We start from the raw sequence: 26,091 nt of genomic DNA on the forward strand, positions 1-26,091 counted from the left end.
CTGCTGATAGTTTGATCTCAGACTTCCAGCCTCCAGAACTATGAGAAAATAAATTTCTGTTGCTTGCTCCACCGAGACTATGGAATTTTGTTACGGCCACCATAGCAAACTAGTACGGTCAGCAAGCAAATCCACATCCACCCTTTTGCAGGATACCCTGTTCCTGAGTACATGCTCTTGATCTGGAAAACTGATTACCACTGGAGCCACACACCAAAGTTTTATAAACCAAAGCCAGAAGATGGTGAGTTGGGTAGGACACAATCAGTGGGGTTATCTATGGAAAAAGAGATTACAAACTCATGAGGAGAGAACCAGAAAGAATTCAAAGAAGAGTAAAAGTATGAAGGAGCTTGGTACAATGAGTAGGTTTATGTAACTCTCCAGGTCAAGCATGTCTAACAGGTCCCACGGAGGGGAATAAAATTCTAAACCTCTAGCACTACAGGGATTTTTCCTCAACAGTTCAGACCCACACAATGCTTTACCCTATACCATATAACCACTGGCCCCCAACCTACCACCACCCACGATGGGCCACTCACCAAGCTATAGCATGTACTCTCTTGACTCTGAGACTTGCTTATGCTGCGTCCTGCATTCATTCAATCAACAAATTCTTGAAGCAAGGTACCAAATATATGAAAGTTTATAAAAGTAGACAAGATTAAAAAAAAAAATAGACAAGATCCTTATAGAACTCAAGTTCCTCAGTTTCCAGTTCCTAGTCTGCACTGTATCTCTGCCTAGTGAAACCCTACTGATCCCTCTAATTCCAGCTGTTCTCCAAATTTCCTCGAAAGCCCCAATCAAAACGAGCAGTTTTCTCATTGGTGTTCCCATAAAATTCTGTCTATATCTCACTCTGGCATTCACATCATATTAAAATGTTCTGTATACTTAATTACATATTTATTATGTATGGATAATATGTATATGCTTGTTAGGAACGTATGTGTATGCGCACCCATGTGGCTAGATACAGATACTGAAACTGATAAAGATCTCCCTCCAGATTATAAATTCCATCAGGACACAATTAAACTTCAGTTATCTTTGAACTCCCTATGTAATACCTAACATTTGTGGTTAATAAGTATTTGCTGAATGTGATTAGTAATATGCTAAGGTGTAGAACTAAACAAAAATATGAAATTCTCCAAATCAAAGCCTAAATATATATATATTTAAGATTTTATTTATGTATTTGACAGACAGAGATCACAAGTAGGCACAGAGGCAGGCAGAGAGAGAGGAGCAAGCAGGCTCTGCTGAGCAGAGAGCCCAATGTGGAGCTCGATCCCAGGACCCTGAGACCATGACCTGAGCCAAAGACAGAGGCTCAACCCACTGAGCCACCCAGGTGCCCCAGCCTAAATATATTTTTTAAAGATTTTTATTTATTTGAGAGAAAGAGAAAGAGAACACGAGTGGAAGGTAGGGGCAGAGGGACAGGGAGAATTAGGCTCCCCACTGAGCAGGGAGTCAGACTCAGGGCTCAATCCCTGGACCCCAGGATCATGACCGGAGCTGAAGGTAGATGCTTAACCGACTGAGCCACCCAGGTGCCCCTGAGCCTAAGCATTTCTAAGTTTACAATGTGTTCTCTGCAAAACACTGTCCCCCATTCCCTCTGCAATTGTTCATGCTTTTCAGCTGAATTCCAACAAGCCTATATCATCATGCTTGAGCTCTACCCCAGGAATTCATTTCTAACAGGCCATCTGAAGAGCGTGGTATGTAGGTGACACAAACGAAATGTCAAAAAGCAGCCAGGTGCAGTCTCTGTGGCATATCCAAGGATAACAGCCAGAAGGCTGGACCTGTATATGCTTGTTAGGAACTTAGAAGATTGGTTTAGAGACTGATGCCTTATCGCCATCATAAAACCACCCAGCTCTCCTGAAGGCATGCTGGCTTTCTCCAACCTGTCTTCTTCCACCTGTAGATAATCATATCAACAGACAGATCCTGCCAAGAAGCACAATTCGTGCAGCACACATTCTGAGAATCACCAGTCCTCTCTCACACAGGCTGGCGGATGTTTTCTGTCTTCATCAGAATGACACAGACATTGGCTGATTTTGCCTCCATAGGAACCAACCACCAGGGCTCATACCTCAATTAAAATCTTAACAGCTCTCTGTAGGAGGTTGATGGCCATGGTTTAAGTTTGACCTTTCCACTGTGACTAACAACAACGCCAAGTCACAAATGAGAAAAAGTTAGAGCCATATCCCTTGGAACCTCTAGCTACCTGTACTTTGTGTATCAATTGTTAAGAGATCAAACACTATTTACATAGCTTCAGTTGGCTTCCTGAGGGTTGTTTTTTTTTTTTTATTTCCTTCTGTTTTAGTGTTCCATGGACTTTAAAAAATGTATTCCCACTCCCACACAGGCCAAAGTGATAGCCAACTTGCCTCCAACACACACTCCCTAGGGTTCAACCACATCATCACCTCCCCCATAAAATCTTTCCCCTCTCCAGACCCAGAACAGGCTTCCACACCTCCTCATGGAGATTATCACAGTCAACACATTATAATCTCCTACTGATCGCTCTGTTTTCACAAAAAGTTCCTGAGGGCCTAGACTAAGTCTTATTTAAGGTAATTTCACCACCTAACACACTGTCTGACATACAGAGTATTCAATAAAAAATTTAAAACAAAACACTTGTTTTAATTTGAACTCTGAATGGATTGCGAAAGTGATTCTATGCAATGGTACAAGCAAACATCAATTTTAAACTAAAATACTAACAATCATCAAAGTTTTTAGTTCAGTTCTTCTGCAACTCACGGAACTCAGGCATCTCAGCCTACTCATACACACAGAAGATAAAGCAACATCAACATCATCACGGAGAGCATCATTTGAGTACTTTGCAAATTCTGGAAATTTTTCAAAGCCCTTTATGTGTTGTGTTTAATTCATCTTCTCAAAAAAATTAAACCAAGATGTGGGACTGGTATCTCATTTTATAGATAAGGAAAATAAAGCACTAATACATGAAGTAACTTATTCGAGATCACTCAAAGATGACAGCATTATCCGAGATGGTCAAAGTTTTTAAAATTCCGATTCAATCATTTTCTGAATCATTTTCTTCTAGAGTTTCATACCATATTTTGAATGAGTTTGTTGATATAATTTGTACATGATAATTTGCTGGTTTTATCTATACAGCTCAATGAGTTTTGACAAATGTATAGATTCATGTAACCATAACCACAATTAAGATATATTAACATTTTCATCTCAAAAATTTTCTACCTGCCCCTATGCAGTCCCATTCTGCAGTCTAGAATATCATACAACTGGGCTCATACCCCATGTACTCTTTTGTGTTTGGCTTCATTCATTTTGCAAAATGCTTTTGAGGTTTATCCACATTAGGTAAGTAGCAGTGATTTGTTCCTCTTTTCTTTGCTCAATAGTGTTTCATAGGAGGGATATATGACAATGATTTCCATTCACTAGTAGATGGAGGTTTGAGTTGTTTCTGGTTTGGGGCTGTTTTAAGCAAAACTGCTATGGATATACACATTAAGACTTTGTAGCGACATCTGTTTTAGTATCTCTTGGGTAGATGACTATGAGCGATTGCCTGGTAAATTTATGTTCACCTTTATGAGAAGGTCCCAAAGTGTTTTCCAAAGTGGTTGGATCATCTGCAACCATACCAGAAATGTGTGAGAGTTCCACTTGCTTTATATACTTAACAGTACTTGGTTTTAACAGGCTTTTTAAATCTAGTGATTCTAATGATATCTCATTATGGTTTTAATTTACTTTTTCTAATGACTAATGATAGTGGGTGTCATGTGCACAACTGAAATCCATGACTCTTCTTTGAAGGTCCAAATGTTTGTCCATTTTCCTGTGGACCTGTTTTTTTTTTTTCTTACTATTAAATTGTAAAAGCTCTTTATGTATTTTAATTATCAGTCTTTTATCAGATATGTGCTTTAGCAAAGTCTTTCTCCCTGTCTGTGGCTTGACTTTTGTTTCCTTAACAATATATTTTCAATGTATCCTTTAACAATATAATTTTTAAATTGACTTTATTTTTCAAAAGTTTTAGATTTAATTGAAAAAAAAAAACAGTACAGAGGATGCCCTTATAATCCCTCACCCAGTTCCCCTATTATTAACATCTCACATAAGCCGATATACTTTATAATTCATAGCCATTGTTTAAGTTTCTATCTGGTAGTTTCTAACTCCTAGCCATTTCTGGGTCTTGTTCTATAAGCTGCTTTTTCTCTTGGTAGGTCATTTTTTTTTTCCTTTTTCTTTTGCATGTCTTGTAATTTTTTTGTTAAATGCAAAAGACCATAATGGTCAATGAACAGCCAAGACCAAGGTAAACTGAATTTACTTCTGGAATGAACATATCTCTTGCACTGTCAGGCTGTCTTTGTGAGTGGTTGTGTCAAAATTAAAGTAGTTGAGGAGCTTTGGATTTTGCAGTTGCTATAGTAACCTTCAGTTCAGCAAAGGCCATGAATTCCTCAAGCAGGGGTTACCAGCCACCTCGTGTTTTGTGTGAAGCCTGGAGTGACAGACAGTTTTTCTTTAGTGTTCCCCCTCCATGCTTATAGCACAGAGGGGGTCTCTCCCAGGGGTCTTGTCCTTCCCCCAGCTTTGGATTGTTACTCCATGGAAGTCTCATAGTCCTGTCAGAGAGGTTTTCTTTATTCTGCTGCAGTCTCTGTCTTTGATAGACCCCATGGACCTGAGCTTCAGCAGTAAGATTACCTCAGCATTCTTAACTCATTCAAGCATGAATGACAGCCAGTCTCTACCCAGCATTGTTGGTGGGTGTTGGGTTCAAACACGCCCCCCAACCCGCCCAGTTATGACAGATCACTGTGTATATCAGTTTGGATCTCAGGCACAAGTGATTTCCCACCCCTCCCCTGGTACAGATGGGATCTATCTAGTGTTAATGCAGGGAGCAAGAGCATGTTTTTCTATAGCTATCCTAATAACTGTTGATCTTTGCCTCAGTCTAGGTGTTTGGGCAGGTTTCTTGCCTGCCCCTGTGTGTGACCACCTCTATGTCCTATGATAACTGTTCCAGGACACTAGCAGACTCTACCCACCTCTCAAAGTAGTTGTCATCACAAGTCAGTCTGTGCCACTGAGGGGCTCTCTCTGGTTTCCTACTGCACTTCTAATCTCTCTCATAAGCATCTAATGGAGGCCTGTGGTCAAGAGCCAACAAGTGGATATAGACCTTCTAAGTCTGAGGTTCCTGAAAATTTGAAATGATCATGCCAGCCCATACTTGGCCTTTAAAAATTCACAAAAATTTTAGTTGTTTTCCTTATTTTTGTTTTAATGGGTGCTAACCCTCCCTCTCCTGGGCTCTGCCAAAGACAAACTATGTGTTCCTTCTCTCCTTGGAATTTAGATCACCTGCATCCTTTTAGACCTCAGGTCTTTGATGGGATGAAAAAACGCAAGATATTATAGGTCATCCATCCTTTTCTCAAGATTAAAGTGGGAAAAATGTCTTCTTAAGGCTTTCTACACCCTGTGTTAAAGGGGAATTATAGAGTTCAAGATCATTTAAAACAATGATCCTGTAGTAATTACTGATTCTATAGACCATAACAGGATAACCAAGTACTTTCTCATTATGCTGAAATTCCCCTTTCCTTTCTTCCCAACATAATAAAGCCACTATTCAGCATGTGACTTTTCTCAGATGATCTGAAGATATTGTAGACACAGTTCCACTAAAACCCACAGTATGCTCATAGATGTAACATGGGCCTCCACCTTACTGAAACTGTACACATGGCAATTAATTCTTCAGAACAGGCTTACTCCCCCTCTGACAATTAAGGCCTAGAAGGGAATGTGTTTCCTGGGTTTGTAACTGCTAGCCACTGAATTTCAAATATTTATTCTTAATTTTAATAACAAAATAAGACCATTATTCAAAGGGGATATTTATTACAGAGGGTTAAGTAGTTGTTGTTTTTAAGCAAACAAATCGAGACTTATTTGCCCAAAAAAGTATCTCTGAAAGTACTTTTTTGGGGAGACTATGCTTATTACGACAGTGAAACCACCTACATGATCAAAATATTAATGAACCATTTCCCCCTGGAAATGCCCATTTCTAAGAAAAGCAGCCTTATCACTTTGTAACCACATTTTTGTTTTATTTTTATTTGATTGTTTGCAATGTGGTACTAAAAACAGGACTACACACGAACTATCTCATCTACCAAAATGACTTTCAACTGTTTCTAAATCTTACCTCAAACTCCAAATATGCCATTATGAGTACTGAAAAACTGCTGGAGGCTAAGGAAGCAACTCCAATTAACTTCTAGAAGTATTCTGTGTAAGAAAAGAACTGCTCAGTTAAATGCCTGATTCCTATATTATTCTCCCCTCTATCTAAAAGAAAGCAAGCCTTAGATATTAAGAAGTTTATTAAACTAAAATTCCAAGGTGAAGATTTAGCAGAGACATTAAAATGGCAAAAACTCCTGAAGAGCTGAACCAAAGAGAACCAATATTTGTTCACACACAGCAGCAATCACACACAGCTGATGGTTGCCGATCATTCTGTCATCGTGTAACAGAAGACAGGACAAGACACTCGATGCTCAAGCTTAACAGGAACTTTCTTCCCCCAAATTGGTGTGATTTAATCTACCTATAACCTTTCCAGTTTCCTTCTGTTGATGATTATTTGTAATACATGTTGAAAGAATGAAGAAATTCTCTTTAAGTGGTATATAAAACATGGATTCATTCTAGCATAATGTCTTTGAGATCTACACTAAATACAATGTTATTGAGTTTTAAAAAAATAAAAAATCTTGGACACCTGGGTGGCTCAGTTGGTTAAGCTACTGCCTTCGCCTCTGGTCATGATGCTGGAGTCCCGGGATCGAGTTCCACATTGGGTTCCCTGCTCAGTGGGGAGTCTGTTTCTCTCTCTGACCTTCTCCCCTCTCATGCTCTCCTTCTCACTCTCTCTCAAGTACATAAATAAAATTTTTACAAAAAATAAAAAGTAATTTAAAAATCTCAAAATATACCCACTCTTTACCCCACAGCTGTATTTTAGCAACTGAAAAACAGCTGCCAAATCCCCAAAGCAAGGTTGGAGTCAGAATGGCCCAGTGATCATGAGCATGGGCTCTGGGTCAGTACACCTGGTTCCCAGATAAGATGCGCTAACCGTGTGAGTTTGGACAAGTTACATAAGCTCTTTAGGCCTCATTTTCCCACCTATAAATCAGGGATGACAAAAACATGACTATAGGGGGCTGTAATGAGGACTGAATGAAATGCTAAGGTAAAGCACTCAACAAATCATAAATACTGACCATGATCAGTTATTATTATTATCTGAGTATTTCAAAGCTGTTTCCTTATGTTCTATCTGAAAAAGTTACCAACAGCAAGAAGCTTATCCTAACTTGGGGAAGTCTGACCGAACAAGTAAGTTAGCATGGAAGATTATATTTTAGCTTTCTAAACTCCACGGGGAGAATGAGGGAGGAGGGTCAAGTAAGAAGAGAGGTCCCCTCCAGATGTGAAGAGTAGAATCAAAATATCCATAACTAATGACTATATGGCTAGATTAAGAATAAATCTAATTTTTGTAATTAATGAACTCAAAGCACAATGACAAGGTTTTTGGAGTATGATTGAGTTCACTGCCGCAGGAGCTCTTGCATTTTCAGTCTGCCTGCTTCCAAAAGAACATTGCTCTTCCTCTTTCCTCACAAAACATTTTTAATATAGTTTAGCATGTTCATCCCAAAAGAGCAATACTGGGGGTGAAAAAGAATGTTGTACTTCCTGTCAGAGAGAGGGACTAATATGGCTCAAGAGTCCAAGCATGTTACTATCCCAATGTTTTAATAAATGATCAGAAAAAGATCAGAAGATTTGGTTCGCCACCATTTTCAAGATAAGTATATCAATACAAGGGGTCATATTATACACTGGTCCAAACTGCTGTGCCAAGAAGTGGCAGTAAAACTCTGATTTAAAATGACACCGCAATAAAACTCCAAGTTAATGCCCCTGACCTACCTCCAACTCTCCAAACCTCTCTGTAATGAAGTAGATCTCAAAAGAGTAAAATTGCTTTGCAGACCCTCTGGCACAACTTTAATCTCTAATGGAAGCATCATGCATATCTTGAATTTTCTCCCACTATATAAGCCTAATCAAGCCAGAGAGACAGTGGATTTGTGCGATCCCAGATAGCACCCAATATCATCTTTTCTTCAGCTGCCTTATATATGACACTGACTAGAACACCAACCTTGGATGCAATTAACAACTTCTCAAATTATCAGGTTTTTTTCTTTCACATTTAGCTAGAGCTACTTTTCACCTGAGCAGGGTATCGTAGGAGGCAAGTCTTGAGATTGTGTGGCAGTTCTTTATGGAAAATATTTTTTCTTCATAAAGATTATCTATAGCTTTATTACTTTCTGGCCATGAAAATATTGCTACTACTTAATGCAGCGCTACTTTTGTCAATCAAGAATTTCCCAGAGGAGCGGTTCATAACGTAGCAGTGTTCCATTCTGTGTTGATACATGGTTACTTTAAAGTGGCTCTATCTTTATTTCGAGATTGATGGCTAGCTTGGGAAGCGCTGGGTGCAGCCACTTCTGCAAACCCAGCTGAATTCAGCACCTGATAGAGGTCCTGTCTGTACCCCACTGTTAATTCTTGCTTCAATGACCTTTTAAAAAAACCTTTCTATTTGACCTGTCAAGGAATGTTTAAATGAAATCAAGAACAGTATTTCCTATTGCATCTTTCCATTGTATTTTTTTCCACATGGAGCTGTTGTTCCTACGTAAAGTCAAAGACTCAAATTAAAACGAATGCCGCATCAATTTCTTGTATAAGGTTTTCAATTTCACATGGCATCTGGCAAGCAGCCTTCGTTTGTATTTTCCGCTCAAAGGCCTGGTGCGGTTGGGGTGGGGAGGTGGGGAGGAAGGGAGCAGGTGCCTTGGGGCAGGGTGGGGGCGCCAGTGAGTAGACAAGAGGGAGAACTCTTCAGAAACAGTAAAATCAATAGGGATTTGAGTTAAACCCCACCCCCCACCCTCCTCAAAGTCTCTACCCTGTGGTTCAAATACAAAATGCCTGCCCAAACCAGAAGACAAAGTAGCTACCCACAACTACAGGGCTGTCACCTTCTAAACCACAAGGCTGCAGTGCTCATCCCACCAAGTCTCCCCACTGCGGCCGCCTCCTGTGCTTATGTAGCGGGGGACCACAGCTCCCACAAAGCTCCAGGCACAGAGTCAACTGTAATAATGTCATGACAATTACTGTCAGAGGGGTTACCAAACTGAAGGTAAATGTCAACCACTGTGCGTGAGAGAAAAGATATAAAATATAAAACAATGTCAGAATAAACTGGGATAAGAGGATATGTCCCTCCTCTCAAACTCTGTATGCTACAGGAGACATCGCTTCCTGATTTGCTTCATCTTCCTAGCAATGGAAGGATGGTATACTCATAGGGAATCACTCTCTCTCTCTTATTTTTTGGTGTGTTTTTTTTTTTTTAAGATTTATTTATTTATTTGACAAAGAGAGATCACAAGCAGGCAGAGAGGCAGGCAGAGAGAGGGGGAAGCAGGCTCCCTGCTGAGCAGAGAGCCCCATGCGACACAGGGCTCAATCCCAGGACCCTGAGATCATGACCTGAGCCTAAAGCAGAGGCTCAATCCACTGAGCCACCCAGGCACCCCAACAGGAAAACTCTTAAGGCAATACTGCATGGCGACATTAAGCCCAGTAAGAAAAGCGTTCTCCATTACTTTAAGTTGTTGAAAAGATATTTACTAGAATCAGATATCCATTCCCAGTAAAAATTTCCACCCAATTAGAAAAAATGAAGATGAATTTTTAACACCATAAGGAGTATCTTAGACTGATAACCTAGGGCAGAATAATAGCAAAATACTTGCAGCATCTCCGTTAAATTTTGGAGTATGGCAAGAACGCAGAAAGCTGGAATTCCTGAAAAGCACATGATATAACAGTCATCTAAGAATGATTATGTAGAACATTAGAGCTCTCTGCCCTATGTCATGTGCCAAAATAAATTTCAGGTGGGTGAGAGAGCTCAGTGCAGAAATGAAATAAACAACAAAAGAATAATGGGAGAAAAAGGCAATTATGAACTGATTTTGTACTCAAGAAAGGGATTTATAAGGATAAAAATGATCATAAAAATAGAATTAACTATATTTCTCTATTTTAAAAAAAGGAAAACCTAAAAAGCTAATGATAAATTGACCAAATATTCTTGATGGTGATAGCAGGCAAACAAATTACATCTGTTATGGGGATTTAAAGAGCTTTTTGAAATTAAAAAAGAATATTTAGCCTCGACAGATTGGTAAAGATGTGAACTAACAATTTAAGATAAGGTCTTCATCCTGAGAAGAACATAATAATCATAAGATTAAAAAGTAGGTAATATTATACTCATTTTATAGATGAGACAACTCAGGTTTAGAAAGATTAAATAAGTTGTCCAAGTAAATGGTAAAAAATAATTCAAACTCAATTCTGAGTTCACACTTTTTTATTCCTCCAGTCTGAAAGAAATTGCTAAAATTATTGATAAGGTAGACTACATATGAGTTTTTAAATTTGGTGCATACAAAAAAAACACCATTAAATTATAAGGTAAACCACATTCTGGGAAAAGTCTCTGCAACCTCTATGTAATCATGATTATTTTCTTTAATATATAAAGAGCTCTTGCAAAGCAACTGGGAATAGTCTGAGACAACAGAAGAAAACAGGTAAGCACCATGAACAGACTACACATAATTATAAATATTAAAAGCCACAAATATGAAATTTTGTAACCTGGTAATCTAAGAAATCTAATTCAAAGAATGATGAAATATTATTTCTCAAATATGACATTTTCAAATGATAAAAAATTATAATAATCAATAATAATATGGGTAAGGTTTCAACCCAATAAGAAATGATTAGAAATTAAATTATGGTGCTAAACTAAGACAGACTATGTCTTGTATTAAAACCATTTTTCAAATGATACCTGAAACATAGGAACAGCCTTCCCCTCATTCACTAACAGGGTACTATGAGATTTGTGCCCGTGTACAAAACAAATATTCTTATATCTAAATTATTTTTTAAAAAATACATTGTAGTATTAGACATTGTAATGTAGACCATTTTCAGTTTCTTCTAGATCTGCTTCAGTGTTCTCCAAGTAGTCTCAATTCAGTATGATTGATTTTCAGTCAGAAATGTTTTCAAGGGCCACCTGGGTGACTCAGTGGGTTAAAGCTTCTGCCTTCAGTCCAGGTCATGATCCCAGGGTCCTGGGATCGAGGCCTACCTCTGGCTCTCTGCTCAGCAGGGAGCCTCCTTCCTCTTCTCTCTCTGCCTGCCTCTCTGCCTACTTGTGATCTCTGTCTGTCAGATAAATAAATAAAATCTTCAAAGAAAAAAAAAAAAGAAATGTTTTCAAGGTTTTAATAAACATAAAGACATACCCCCTATCAATAAGAACACCCTAAATCTATATAGTTGTTTTAAAACTTACAAAATAACTTGATAGAAATTATCCCATTTCATTCATTCTACAACCCTGTGAGAGAGACACCAGCACCACTTTACAGAAGAAATAGCTTCTCTTAAACTAAAATGATCATATTTCCTTATGTCTTCCAGGGCAGGGCAGAGGAAAGAGCTCACCCCAGTTGCAGACAGTAAGGAGGTCCCCCAAAACAAAATAAATCTTTTAATTATAAACATGCCCTCCAGACAATTCTAAACAATATGAGTGGTAAACACTGCTCCCTAAAAAATCTTTGGTAAAAACTGTAAATGCTGCAGTTCCTTACTGCTGAGTTTTAATGGTATGTGCATTCACTTCTAATTAGCATCTTGTTATTACCTGTCCTTTTATTTTTATTTTTACTTTTTTTTTTAAAGATTTTATTTATTTATTTGACAGAGATCACTAGTAGGCAGAGAGACAGGCTCAGGCAGGGTGGTGGTGGGGGAGCAGGCTCCCTGCCGAGCAGAGAGCTCGATGTGGGGCTCGATCCCAGGACCCTGGGATCATGACCTGAGCCAAAGGCAGACAATTAACCAACTGAGCCACCCAGGCACCCCTTACCTGTCCTTTTAATAAGCGCTATGTTCTGCATGAGAGTTAGTTCAGAGAACTCTTGGTTACACAGTTGGCACCAACCCACAGACTTGGTTTACAAGAGTCCTTTCCTAGAATATGTTTGTGAAAATTGTCAAATCTTTCTTATAGTACAATTATATATCCCCAAAGTAAACGGTAAGTTTGAAATCAATAATGAAAAGAACCATGATTTGCAAAAAACAAACAAAATTTGAAGGACTTCAATTTTATTATTCTTTTGCGGCCACTCTGAGTTTTTAATTTGTGTTGAAAATTCAAAAACAGTGAGACAGCACGAACTATCAAGTATAATACTTTAGTTTGGTTAAGTGCAAATGTTATGTCATAGATAATATGTTTACTGTAAGGTTCAAATACTTTAAAATCAAAATGTACTCCTTATTTTAATTGTCAATTGCTTTAAAACTAAAGAAGAAATAAAGTATTTGTTTTATTTTATCTCATGGCCACTACTCAAAATAATTTTGTCTCTAGGGGTGGGTATTAAAATTATACACTCTGTGTCAAATACAGTAGGTATCCTTCTAGTCTTATTATAGAGTTCTGGGAGTTCTAGGGAAAACATCTTAAAACTTGGAATTACTGTTTGTTATGATTTGGGTAAACAAAAAATGCATATCAGTTGTTTTCCTTGTCTTTCAGACATGTTTCAAATGAAGTAGGTCTTATTCTGTTTGCATTTAAAACTTTATGGAAACCTAACAGTAAGGTTTTTGGAACTCATCAGACCATTTATTTCAATTAGCAGCAGTAATGAAATCTCTTTAAACTATTAGATGTCACTTAGTCTCTGTGTAAGACAGATTGTATCCTTAATGCCTTTTGACATGATCCACAATTATTTACCCTTAATAGTTTTTGCATTGACTGAAAAGGAGAATTTCCTCCTTACTCTTCTCAGGCCTCCCAAGTCCAAATCGGCAGTTGATCTGAAATACCATTTTTTTTCATAAAACTTAGAAAATAACTGTTAAAAAACCAACTCAAATTCAGAGAGTAGCAATAATAAGCCAAGGGCTCAATGCTGCTTCTAACTCTAAACAGGCCATAACCTTGAGGGGCTATTCCTATCACGGCTCTTGGGGAATTTTCCCTTACTATAGGCAATGTTCTTCCAAATACCTTAGGATACCCTTCTCTATTTCAACGACTGGCCCGGGTTAAGTCTACATCATTTGACTTACCTTACTTTCAAGAAAATTCATTTCAGAACAAACTTCCAGTGAACTGAAATCTGAGCATTCTAAAAAATCTAAAAAGAATGACATTTTTAAAACTTAACTCTTCTTTCTTTGTCATAGTATACCTTAGGCGACAGCCTAAGATCACATATAAGGTTCATGAGGGCTTTCTTTTTTTTTTTTTTTTTAATGATTTTATTTATTTATTTGTCAGAGAGAGAGAGCATAAGCAGGGGGAACGGAAGGCAGAGGGAGAAGCAAACTCCTCCTGAGCTTGGAACCCGATGTGCGACTCCATTCCAGGATCCCGGGATCATGACCTGAGCAGAAGGCAAATGCTTAACCGACAGAGACACCCAGGCGTGCCCATGAGGACATTCTTAACCCTGGTATCCCTGCCTTAAGCATCTTTTTTTGCACACAAGAGTGAGAGGGGAAATGAGAACTCTGACTTCTGTTAAGACTTGAGATGGCAGGGTATAGAAAAGCTTTCTAAAAACAGCAGGACTGGGGCACCTGGGTGGCTCAGTGGGCTAAAGCCTCTGCCTTCGGCTCAGGTCATGATCCCAGCGTCCTGGGATCCAGCCCCGCATCAGGCTCTCTGCTCAGCAGGGAGCCTGCTTCCCCCTCTCTCTCTGCCTGCCTGTCTGCCTACTGTGATCTCTGTCAAATAAATAAATAAAATCTTTAAAAAACAAAAAAAACTTTTAAAAATAAATAAATAAATAAATAAATAAATAAAAAACAGCAAGACAAGCAAAGGAAAAGCTGTAAGAACACCAAGAGACTACCCAAATGGAGATTAACTGAGAGAGTGCTGCAGTTTACTCATGTCTATGCACAGTTTACTTAACTTCTCCCCTATAGGACCATAAGCACCTTTACACTAATTATCTGTTGGGAGAGTCCATAACTAATGCCTTGCTCTTCGCAGATATGTAGGGAATTGACTTGTGTTTTGTTGAGATATTCCGTACTTACGACATGGATACACAGTAAGAGCATATTTTTAAGAATTCAAAAGTAGGAAAAGAATTATGAATATCACAAAATTTAAAACCACTTTAGAAGTCATACCAAAAAAAAATTCATTTTTTTCAGATTCTGTCTTCCATTCCATATTTTATTGACACAACTCTCAGATTTGATTCCAAAGCACTTTAGGTGTGTACCCCAAACCAGATCCTCCTCAGAAGAATGAAGACTTGCACCCACCGACCATGTTCTAAAAAGTGCTTCTACAGGCACTAGACCTTCAGAAAGGTTTTGAGTAATGGAAATCCTGTGCTCTACCAGGTGACTGATTTGGAGATTATAATCTAATTTTGAATGTCTAAATTCTGAAATGTGTATATTTTTATTTATTTTTTATTTTTTAAAAATTATTTTTATTATTGTATCCTCCGGCAATAAATGACTAGGCATCATTTGTAATAAAAATCTGCCACTGGAAAAAAAAATCTGCCACTGGAAAAAAAAATCTGCCACTAGGGTACCTGGGTTTAGACTCAGTCGGTTAAGCATCTGCTTTCGGCTCAGTCATGATCCCGGGACCCTGGGATTGAGCTCCGCATCGGGTTCTCTGCTCAGTAAGGGGCCTGCTTCTCCCTCTCCCTCTGCCACTCCCCCTGCTTATGTGCTCTCTCTCTCTCTCTCTGTCAAATAAATAAGTAAAATTAAAAAAAAAAATCTGTCCTGATTAATTATCAAACACACCTATCATCAGGAATGAAACCTGAGCCAATGGATTTTCTATACACAGCTGACATAAGACCACTATACACAGCTGACGTAAGACCAGATGGAAGCTGAACCACCTGAGCAAGGTTACATCTGGCATACAGAAGCTAACTCGGGTGAGCACTTACCATGAGCCAGGTTACGCATCCGGCCAGTAACCTGCTACTTTCTCAGTATCTCAGTATGTACCAAGCAAGGCCAGCAGTCTACCTTCTCTGTCCTACCTCCAGCGGGTGTATAAAGTCTCCAGCCTATGCCACAATTTAGTTCGCAGGGTTCTTGGTCACCTTTCCCTTCCACTGGTCCATTACATTGACAACAGTATGCTGCTTTGACCTGGCAACAAGAAGTAGCCACTATTCTAGACTTAATTGTAAGATTTGCATGTCAGAAGTTGAGACGTCTGACACAAACTAAGGGGCCTCCTACCTGGATGAAACTTTCAGAGGCCCTTGGTGGGGGGCATACTGAGATATCCTTTCTTAAGTGAGGATAAGTTGTTGCATCTGCCCCACCCCCCAAAAACAAAAATGAGGCACAAGACCTAAACGCGCCTCTTTGGACTTTGGAGGCACCCTATCCCTCATTGGGATACACTTCCGCAGCTCACTGACCGAGACACTTGGAAAGCTGCTGGTTTTGAGTGCAGCTGGAACCAGAGAAGGCTCTAGTAACAGCCGTGCTGCCACATCCTGGACCATCTGCCCCAGCAGACCCGGGGTGCTTGAAGTGGCAGTTGCAGATACAGAGATGACCTTTGCAGGTTTTGGTAGCCCCTATAAGTAAATCGCAGCGCAGACCCTTGGGATTTTGGAGCAAGACTCTACCAACACCTTGGCTTTGAATTTGTAGCCTCCAGAACTGTGAGAGAATACGTTTCTGTTGTTCTATAGACCTACTTTGTGGTACTTGATGACAGCAACCCCCGGGATCTGATACAAATTATAGCCTGGCAAGTCCTCAGTTCATCTCACTCCCATAAGGCCCTCCTAAAGCAGTCCCTAACATTGTCCACTTTCTGCAGAGGGGCTAAAGTGTCCGAGCACGGAGCAGAGCTGGGACCGGACCCCACAGTATGTTCCGGAGCCTGGGCTCTTCACCACCACGGCACAGTGTCAGCAGAGAGGACCTGTCCGATGTACAGAGCTCTCCCACCTGGAGGAGCTCCCAGAGCTGCCATAATGCACCGAAAGCATGCGGGCCCGTGGGGGAGCTTGGCACGTTTGGGCCCCCACAGCCCACTGCTGCTGCAGAGGGGTCTGAAGCATGGGAGGTGACTGCCCGCATGTGATTGGAGGGCTGCCGGCAACGCCCACAAATACCTGGTATTTCACAATGACAGATTTATTTCCTTAAGGGCAGCGGGCCCACAAGCAGGGCCCAGACTTGCACGCCCTGATGATGAGCACCTTATTAAATTCTCCAATCATGGCCCTGCTTCAGAAGTCTGCTTCCCCCCGCCCCCTTTAAGATTTTACTTATTTATTTATTTGACAGAGAGAAAGGGGGAGGGAGAGAGAGCAAACTTGAGCAGGAGGGAGGAACAGATTCCCTGCTGAGCAGAGAACCCTACTCGGGCCTCCATCCCAGGACTGTGGGACCATGACCTGGACTGAAAGCAGCCGCTTAACTGATTGAGCCATCCATGTGCCCTCAGAGGTTTGCTTTTTAAATAACCTGCCCAACTAGCGTTTTCATTCCCAGTTCTTCAAAAATACTTAATGAATAAACATACTTTGATTTTAAATTTCATCACTGATAATCTTCAAGTTTTGATGGAAGTTGGTCTTTTTTACAACAAACACAAATGCAAAATTCACCACCCTCAGCATTTATAGAAACAACATTCAACCATTTTGTTTGTTTCCAAGGGCAGTCTGCCTTGCACAGGGCCTCATCTGGATGCGTTTGGCATCTTAGGAGCTTGAACTACCCTATGTTCACCTACAAATGGACCTTGAGAGCTTGTTCGGAGGTTGTAGCAGGGGAACGCAACATTTTGTATACCCTTGATCAAAGAACGGTCTCCCTATATCAAGGAAGATAGTTCTCTTGGCCAAGTGCTGGCGGCTTTGGGAGGGAGGCCTGCAGAGCAGTGAGGGGGAAGAGGACACCCACCCAGCCATCCAGAGCAGTCAAACCAACCCGGGAGATCAATGGGGTGACATGTTGCAACCAGATCACCTTCATGTCCCACATTCAACTTTTATACGGCACTCCTCCCACGCATCAGATTCTGGGTTAGTCCCCCCACATGTACATCCATAGCTGTAAGAATGAACCATGTCTGTCCAGTTCATCTGTCTCTTTTGTTGGCCCAGTTCACTGCGATAACCCAGGGCCTACCTGTTGAGGAAGATCAATGAGGGAACATGACTACAAGTGGACCCAAGAGCTGGACCCCAGCCATCGGAGTCTCCTCACCTCCTCCCCATTTTTAGAATGAGTATTACTCCCACTGTTCCCATGTTGAGAGGCACTTCAAGAACACAGCCTTGAGAGCATAATGCAGTACTGAGATCATCTGAATGACCGGACTATACCCGGTTAAACCCTCTCTAGAGACCTTTAAGATTCTGGAGGCCACAGCAACTACTTTCAAGACACGACTCGAGGGCAGGGGAAGCATAAGTGAAAATGAACTTTTGGGACTTCATTAAGATCAAAAGCTTCTGCACAGCAAAGGAAATAGTCAACCAAACAAAGAGGCAACCCACAGAAGGAGAAGATATTCGAAAATGACACCACAAAGGGCTGATATCCAAGGTCTATAAAAAAACTCCTCAAACCCAACACACACAAAACAGAAAATCATGTCAAAAAATGGGCCAAAGACATGAACAGACATTTCTCCAAAGGAGACATACAAATGGCTAACAGACATACAAAAAAATGTTCAACTTCATTAGTCATCAGGGAAATACAAACCAAAACCACACTGAGATACCACTTTCACCAGTTAGAATGGCAAAAATTGACAAGGCAAGAAACAACAAATGTTAGGAGAAGTTGTGGAGAAAGGGGAACCCTCTTACACTGTTGGTGGGAATGCAAGTTGGTGCAGTCACTTTGGAAAACAATGTGGAGGTTCCTCAAATAGTTAAAAATAGAGCTGCCCTATGAGCTGGTAATTGCACTACTAGGTATTTACCCCAAAGAAAATAAGGGCCATATGTACCCCAATGTTTATAGAGGCAATGTCCACAATGGCCAAACTGTAGAAAAAGCTGAGATGCCCTTCATCAGATGAATGGATAAAGAAGATGTGGTCCCTATATGTAATGGAATATTACTCAGCCATCAAAAAGGATGAATACCCAACTTTTGCATCAACATGGATGGGACTGGAGGGGATTATGCTGAGTGAAATAAGTCAAGCAGAGAAAGTCAGTTACCACATGGTTTCATTTATTTGTGGAACATAAGGAATAGCATGGAGGACATTAGTAGAAGGAAGGGAAAAATGAAGGGGGTGGAAATCAGAGTGGGAGATGAACCATGAGACTGTGGACTCCAGGAAACAAACTGAGGGTTTTAGAGGGGAGGAGTGTCGGGGTACAGGTGAGCCCAGTGATGGGTATTAAGGAGGGCATGGATTGCACAGAGCACTGGGTGTTACAGGCAAACACTGAATTGTGAAACACTACATCAAAAATTAATGATGTACTGTACAATGACTAACATAACACAATTAAAAAAAAAAAAGATCAGCAAGATCAAAAATAAATAAATAAATAAATAAATAAATAAATAAATAAGATTCTGGCTGGCAGGTCCAGGACCTCCAGAGAGCTCCTCACGGTGCATCTGCCCCAGACAAGCCTCTCACGTCAGTTCCTTGTTTATCAAACCTGCCAGCTGCCGACCCGGCCTGGTCTGCCTTTCTCTCTGGTCTCTCTCTGTGGACAGGGGCTGGTTTCCAATTTCACCTGGGGACTCTGGGGACGTTGAACCAACATGGGAACAGGGTGCTCGGCATTCCTGAGGGTTGCAGACAGGCAGACGGATGGCTTAGAGTCCGAATGTTAGAAACTCTCCAAAAAGTCAACTACAAACAGCGTGAGGAAAGCCGCCTCCTTCCGGGCCCTTCCTTTTCACCATGTTCCAATGAGGGACTAAGAACCACAAAAGCCTAGAAGGATCTTCATTTGCCCAGGCTGAGGATACTTGAGGATATTGATTTGAGGTGGGAGAACTGAACTTTTCCAGCTTCCCATCTGTCCCCGACAACATCATGAAGGCAGAGGAATTCTGGGGGAGGAATATTTTTTGTCATTTCAGCTCTGCCAGGACCCAAGGCAAAACTCCAAAGTTTTCTTCCCCAGCTTCTGTCTTTCTACACATTTCTATATCCTCACCTTGGCACAGACACAGAAGCCCTCGTGCCACCTCTGTCTCCATATTCCTTCATCCTGGGTCCTGTTCCCCAAATACCCATTAACAGACCTATTACCACGGGAGTCCTGTTATGTAATTAGATTCATGCGGAGGTGGGAATGAAGCCTAACGCTCTTACAGCATTATTAAATAAGGTTATACTAACTCAAACAGTGTTAACGGGTAAGGCATGCCAAAGAGATACGTTTCATGTGAAGAAGTGGAGAAGCCTGCCCCATCCGCTATCTGCCCGAAGACCTGCTTTCTGCTTTTCCAAGTCTGCTAGTAAACAGAACGCCTTTAGAGCCCCGCAGTATTCCCACCTACCTCACCACGTTGCCCGGCACTGCCACACGGCCCAGGGCTTGATACAGCCTCACACGTAGCCTGCCGCCTGCACCCTGTACACCAGAATGACAAGGACACCGTCTATATACATGGGCTTACGTATATCCTAGAAGCACTACTGCTCCATGTTTATGCTTAAGCATAGCCACACGCACCAGATCATAGCAGCCAATATTTGTATATGAACACAACCTTCTCCATATACCTCTAATCCCTCCACCTCCCCCCTCACTGGTATCAGATAGTCAGAGAGACACACCAGTGCTCCTCAATGTCACCCCACCTCAGCCATCCTTCCTCTGCTCCTTCTAATATAAGCAAATCCGCCTTGCCTAGAAGCAAATCCACCTCCTTCTAGTGCTTTGGGCGCGACTCCCTCCCACCTCCTCCAAGACCTTGGCCTGTGGGACATCTCCCTGTCTCTGGCTCTCCGTCACCAACACTCAAAGAGGAGTGTTGAGCTCCTCTCATCCTTCAAAAAAGTAACTCCGCAAAACCCTTCTCTTGACTTAGTCTCCCTTCTCTCCAGCCATAGTCTTAGGTCCGTATTCTCAGCCAGACTTCATTAGAAGGTTGTCATGGTACATCCAGAGAATGGGAGGCTATTCAGACTCAGAGAAATGAGCCGCTGAGCCAGAAGGAGACACGCAGGACCAGTAAGTGCATATTACCAAGGGAAAGAACTACATACTGTATGCTTCCAACCGTGGATGTTCCAGGAAAGACAAAACTGTCAGAACAGAAGAAAGATCAGTGGTTGCTAGGCGTTCCGGGGAGGACAAACAGGTGGAACATAAGTGGATTTCTAAGAGAGTGAACATAGTCCGGAGGCAACATCTTTCTCCCCAAATGTGATCTTCTTTCGGGTCCTCTACCTCGTCAGGGAATAGCATTGCAATCCTAAGGCAGAAATCTGCATGTCACCCCGAGCTTTCCCCTCACAGCCCTGGCATCCAAACCATCATCAAGTTCTGTCCATTCCACCTCTCAATTACCTCCACTGCTCCTCCCCGACTCACTCCCCCAGTCCAGGCCACCTGTAAATCTCCCTGGACTCTCCAAAACCTAACTGTTCACCCTGCCTCTGCTCAGGATCCACCAACAGCTCCCTCTCAAGATACACTCCAAATTCCTAAACAGGAGGTCAAGGCCATCCAGGACCAGCCACTGAGTGTCTTTCCAACTCTTGCCTTTCCCTCCAAGCATTCTTGGTCCAGGCAGACTGAGTTCCCTTCAATTCCTGTTGCCCACTCAACTTCCTGCCTTCCTGGCCTTTGCACATACTGTTCTGTCTTAGAACCCTGCTCTTTCTAGGGCCACACTTTCCTAACCTTCGGTTCTCTGACTAAATGCCAGCTCTGGAAAGCCTGCTCCGACCCACCTCACTGTAAATGAAGTTAGATGCACCTGCCCACAGCATCATGCACTCCCCACAGAAGTAATCATCACACTTTAGCATGACTGCTCATTCCACTGTAGGTCTTCCCTGCTACACCCCAAGTTCTATGAGGGCGGGGCTTCTGCATCCTGCCAAGCACAGCAACCTAGAGCCTTGAGGGAAGCCTGGTGAAGAACTGAGATCATATGCACAGAGCTCTATCTAATTCCTACCCTATGAAAACATATCCCCATCCTACTAAGGCAGCAATCACAGCAGTCACAGAAGCTATACACAGGATAGAAAAGGGACTTGTCTACTGCTTTTTGATTTCAAGCAGAGTTCTTTCCAGGCTCCTGCTTTTCCAAAGCTGCAAACTTGCTTTGGAAAACAAAGGGGAACTTACTTTGAACTTACATTTTAATTACTTTCTTTGGAAAAACAAAGGAGTACTTACTTTGAACTTAGATTTTAATTACTGTCTTTGGAAAACAAAGAGAAACTTACCTTTTACTTACACTGCAACTCACCTAAGAGGGGACAGTGGCGGCACCTGGTAACATGAGGCCAGGCCAGCAGCACAAGAGCCAAAACCTTAACTCTTCCTGAAGCAAATTCTATAGTCCTAAAGCCCTTTCTGGTCATTCTTAGGAAAACTCCTCAATTTACTCTCCTCTATAAAGATTTGCTATTCCTGCCTTGACCATCCAGGGTATAAACCCACTTTCAAGCCATCCAATAGTCACACACACACACACACACACACACACACCACAGGGACTGATGATTCAAATGACTATAAAGGCGAAGTGAGGCTCCCTCAAGTAAGCAGAATCCTAAATGCACATAATGAACAGCTACACATTCCGATCATGACAGAGCCAAGCAACCCAGAGATATATAATGTGGATCACATTTTAAAGAAAAGTCCTGGCACTATCTACACAGAAACAAGCTGCATCAGAAGACAATTCTCAAATAATTTAAAACCTGAAACTTTAGAGGCAATGCACACATAAGCAACAAATTCAGAATGACCAACGTGGTCTAGCGCTGTACAACCGAACCCTCAGTTTGGGATACAGTACTTGTATTTCAGTTCCTATTCTCTGTTTTTCTTGAAACAAATTGGGTTTTTCTTATAGCAGATATAGAAAACTACAGGAATAGAACTTTTTCTTTTTTTTACAACTTAATTTGCCATCTTTTTTTTTTTTTATTCACGGGCAGAATACCAATGGAGGTACGAAACTACTTCTGCCCCCACTCTATTCTTTCATCTGTTCAAGACCCAGAATTAAGTGTGTACAGGAAGTGAATTAGGTGTATCTTTATTATCGAACATTGTTCTAGGATTCATATAGAAGTTGACTGAAGTAATCATTTACACAGAAAGAAAACAGTATTACGACACAAGGTGAAATCTTCTTGTGTAAATCACACTTGCTCAAACGCACTACCATATCACACACTGATCTAGGCAGTCGGGTACAGTCCGAAGCCTACACCCACACATTTCATGTCCGTACAAGAATCTTTCTCAGCTTCTGAAGTTTGCTATCGATGCCTGTGTTTTTAAGTATCAGAACCAAAACGTGATACTTCCTGAACACCACTCTCCGCTCCCAGCCTACCCTCTGCTCTGCCCCCTTGCCCGATCACAGCTCTGGTCCTGAAAAATAAGCAAGCCCTAGGGACACACCTTACTCTCTATAGCCCCTTCTGTCCAGACGTGGACCTGCGCCCTTGCTGTGTGCCCACGTGCTCACATTTTCTCAGCTCACACCCAATTCACTTCCTGGGAAGCAAATCACAAGAGTGTGACTGAGCTGAACTCCTCTGACCTGCTATCTCCAGGAATGAGCTTTATACGAATGATCCAGCCCGCCTATCCACACCAGACGTAACTAACGCTGCCTGCTTGGGAAAAGTGTGCTTTCCTCTGTCTTCCCGTTTGGGCCACACATCAGTAACACAGAGTGGGTAACTGAAATATGTGTTTAACTTGAGGCAAACTGTCCTTCAGACCTGCCCTATGTATTTTTATAAAAACAAATTTATACTCCCAAGCATGGTATCTGAATTGCTTACCTTTCTTGCAAGATAACGTATGGACAATATTAAACCCTTCATTCATATCTACCTTAACCACTTTTTAGAAAGTTTCCACTTGCCCTTCCTTAAATCCAGACGTTCTGACCATGAATTAAGAATATAAAGCAACTCAGAGGACTAAGATGAGCACAAAACATTTCGATAATCCGAATTTTCCTGTTCAGGTGCTGTGTTCACAGCTGTTCTTCCCCCTCTCCCGCCCCCAGCTGTAGCTTCTTCCCCACCTTTTCCCTCTGGGCTTCTCTATATGATTTCCAGCTGAGGGGCAGCTTTGCCTGGGAAACCCCAAGCAGGCTTGGGGATTACCTGTGCTACCTAGGTCTCCCTTTCAAGGCAGGACCCTCTACTTGGATGACTCCAGAAGCCTACACACTTATCTGGAGGGACAGCTCTTGTATGAAAATAAGACTTTCTGTTACTTAATTATTCTACGCCTAAGTCCATATTTCAGTAGCTTCCATAAACTCCCAGTTCTTTCCCTGTGATTCCTCCCCAGGGATTCCTCACTGGCCACAGAAAATCTCACTTCCTTGGGCTGTGCTCTCTCCTCCCAAAGGGAAGTCCACTCAGACTTTCTAGAACTAAGAGTTGTGCCTTCTTCAGCTCATCTAGATTAATAGTAAATTAAACTGGTGACCCAGCAAAGAGCTCAGCAGTACCTCCTCACTGGCCCCATTATGTCCAACGTCTTTAGCACGGATTCCCTCCCTGTACTTAAGTTGAAGAAACTACCCCAAGTGGACTGACACTTAACTCTTCCCCCAGAATGTCCATGTCAGTGGTTCACTTTTCAAATTTGCAGCAGTGAAGGCATTCGACTGTATGGAACTGATAACGACAGGGTCTGATTTCCCACTCTTTTAAGACTTGGCCAATTTCCCTTTGGAAGTTTCTCAAAAAGGGAACGCCTGTAGTGCTAACCGTTCCAGTACCCTTCAGACCTAAGCACTCCTACGGGGGGAGGCGGGGGGGGGCGGGATCCGGAGTTGCCCTTTGCTCCTGGAGTAGGGCCGCTCGTCCAGTTCTCCACAGTAGAGCACCAGACATGAACCGGAGTCTTGGTCCTAGTTTAGAACTGACTCCTGGGATCTTGCCTTACCAGCCGCTGGTGACACCAGGAAAGAAAGCATAAAGAGCGAACACAGAAAGAGATAAGATCCCAAGTACCCCAAGCATCCTTGCCTCCCCGTCGTCACCTGGAATGGGCTGCAGCGGCTGGGCCGTGTCCCCTCCCGCCGCGCGCCCCGCGCGGTCCGGGCGGCGCCTCCTTACCTTGCGGGAGTACGGGGGCTTGCTCAGGTGGATGCCGTCGCGGACGAGCTTATCCCTGATCATGATCTTCAGCTTCAGTTTGGGGTAGCTCACCAGCTCCCTGCTGCGGGGGGCGGCCGTCTGGCCGCGGGGGTCCCCGCAGGGGCCCGGGGTCGGGCCGCCGCACGGCTCCCCCCGGCGGCCGGTGGGGACGGCGACAGCGGGCGGCGCGGGCGGCGGCTGCGGCTCCAGCGTGAAGTAGAGGCCGGCGGCGGCGGCGTCCTGCTCCCGCAGCCGGCGCACGGCCTCCAGGATGCGGCGGCGGTGCGCGGGCGCCAGCACCCCGATGGCGTCCAGGTCCGGGTCCCCGATCTGCTTGCACACCTCCAGATCATCGTAGCCGTTATCCACGAAGGACTCGGCGTACTGCGGGAGCTGCAGCGCTTTCAGCCACTCGTAAACTATGTTGGTGCACATGGTGGCACTGGAACCCCACGGGCAAGAGCTGTTCCAGCGCCCGAGCGGCACGGGCGGCACCAGTTCTGGGAACTTTTAATCCTGTCCTCCAAGGGGAAAAAGAAACAGCAGCGAAGTTTTCCGTCCAAAGGAAAAGGGGAGCGTCGAAACCGGAGAGCCACCAGGAGAAGCCCTAGGATGGAGAAGCGTCCAAGCGGCAAAGTGAATTCCCCAAGCAGCCTGGAGCTCGCAGGCACTGGCGGCTGGGCGAGCCGCTCCGCGCCGCCCCTGGATGTGCCGCCGCCGCCGCTGCCGCCGCGGGGAGGAGCGCGCGGCGGGCGCGGGAGGGGGCGGAGGCGGGCGGGGCCGGCACAGCCCTCGGACTCGCGCGGGGTCAGCGGCGCGCGGGGCCGCCCCCGACTTTGCTGGCCCGGGACCGGCCGGGAGCCCCGCGCCGCATCTCGGCTTCTGGCCGCCGCCGGCGTCTGAATGCGCGCCCCACGCTGGGGAGGCGGCTCCTCCGCGCAGACCCGCGGCCGCCCAGGAGCGCCTCGTCTTCGGGAGGGCGAGTCGCTGCCGTCCTCCTGGTGCGCGGGGGGTGGCTTCTAAGCTGCCGGACTCCCGCAGCGGCCTTGGATCGCTTTGTACATTTCTTTTTAAGCCGATTTCTCTAGCTCGTGGACGGCTCTGCGTTCACTTCTTCTCGAGCCTCCCCGACTTCAGCCGGCGGGCTAGCCCGCCGCCCAAGGGCAGGTCCCCGCCGCCCGACCTTGTCGGGCGAGGCTGCGAGGCCAAGTTTCCCTCCTCCTCGCCCAAGCCGAGCTACACGCCCCTTCCTCGGAGCCGGCGCGCAGGCGGGAGCGGTCTGGTTTCTTCCGTGGACGCTAGCCCAGAGCCCCGCGCGGTGGCACGTTAGCCCGGCGGGTGGGCGCGACCAGGGGGCCGCCCGCGTCCAGCCCGCGCTGCGTGCCGCCCCTTCTCACTGCAGCTGGGAGCGCGGGGCGGCGGAAGAA

General features: G+C 43.4%; 1 protein-coding gene across 6 annotated transcripts in view; it reads right to left on the reverse strand.

Moving 5' to 3' along the window:
- The window catches only part of LOC309864645 (sterile alpha motif domain-containing protein 5), a 909,922-nt gene extending 884,693 nt beyond the window's left edge, over positions 1-25,229 (reverse strand). For 2 of the 6 annotated variants that reach the window (XR_014311662.1, XM_082730321.1), the window contains exon 1: positions 24,644-25,229. Coding sequence is in view for 5 of the 6 variants with exons in the window: in XM_082730321.1 (XP_082586447.1) it covers positions 24,644-25,099 (456 nt within the window). In the remaining variant the exon portion in view is untranslated. The remainder of the gene's footprint in view (positions 1-24,643) is intronic. The other 4 variants (XM_082730322.1, XM_082730320.1, XM_082730326.1 and 1 more) reach the window with 2 other exon arrangements.
- Between the last annotated feature and the right edge of the window lie 862 nt (positions 25,230-26,091).

This window comes from Mustela nivalis (assembly GCF_964662115.1).
Source record: "Mustela nivalis genome assembly, chromosome: 5".
In the NCBI taxonomy this organism is placed as follows: Eukaryota; Metazoa; Chordata; class Mammalia; order Carnivora; family Mustelidae; genus Mustela; species Mustela nivalis.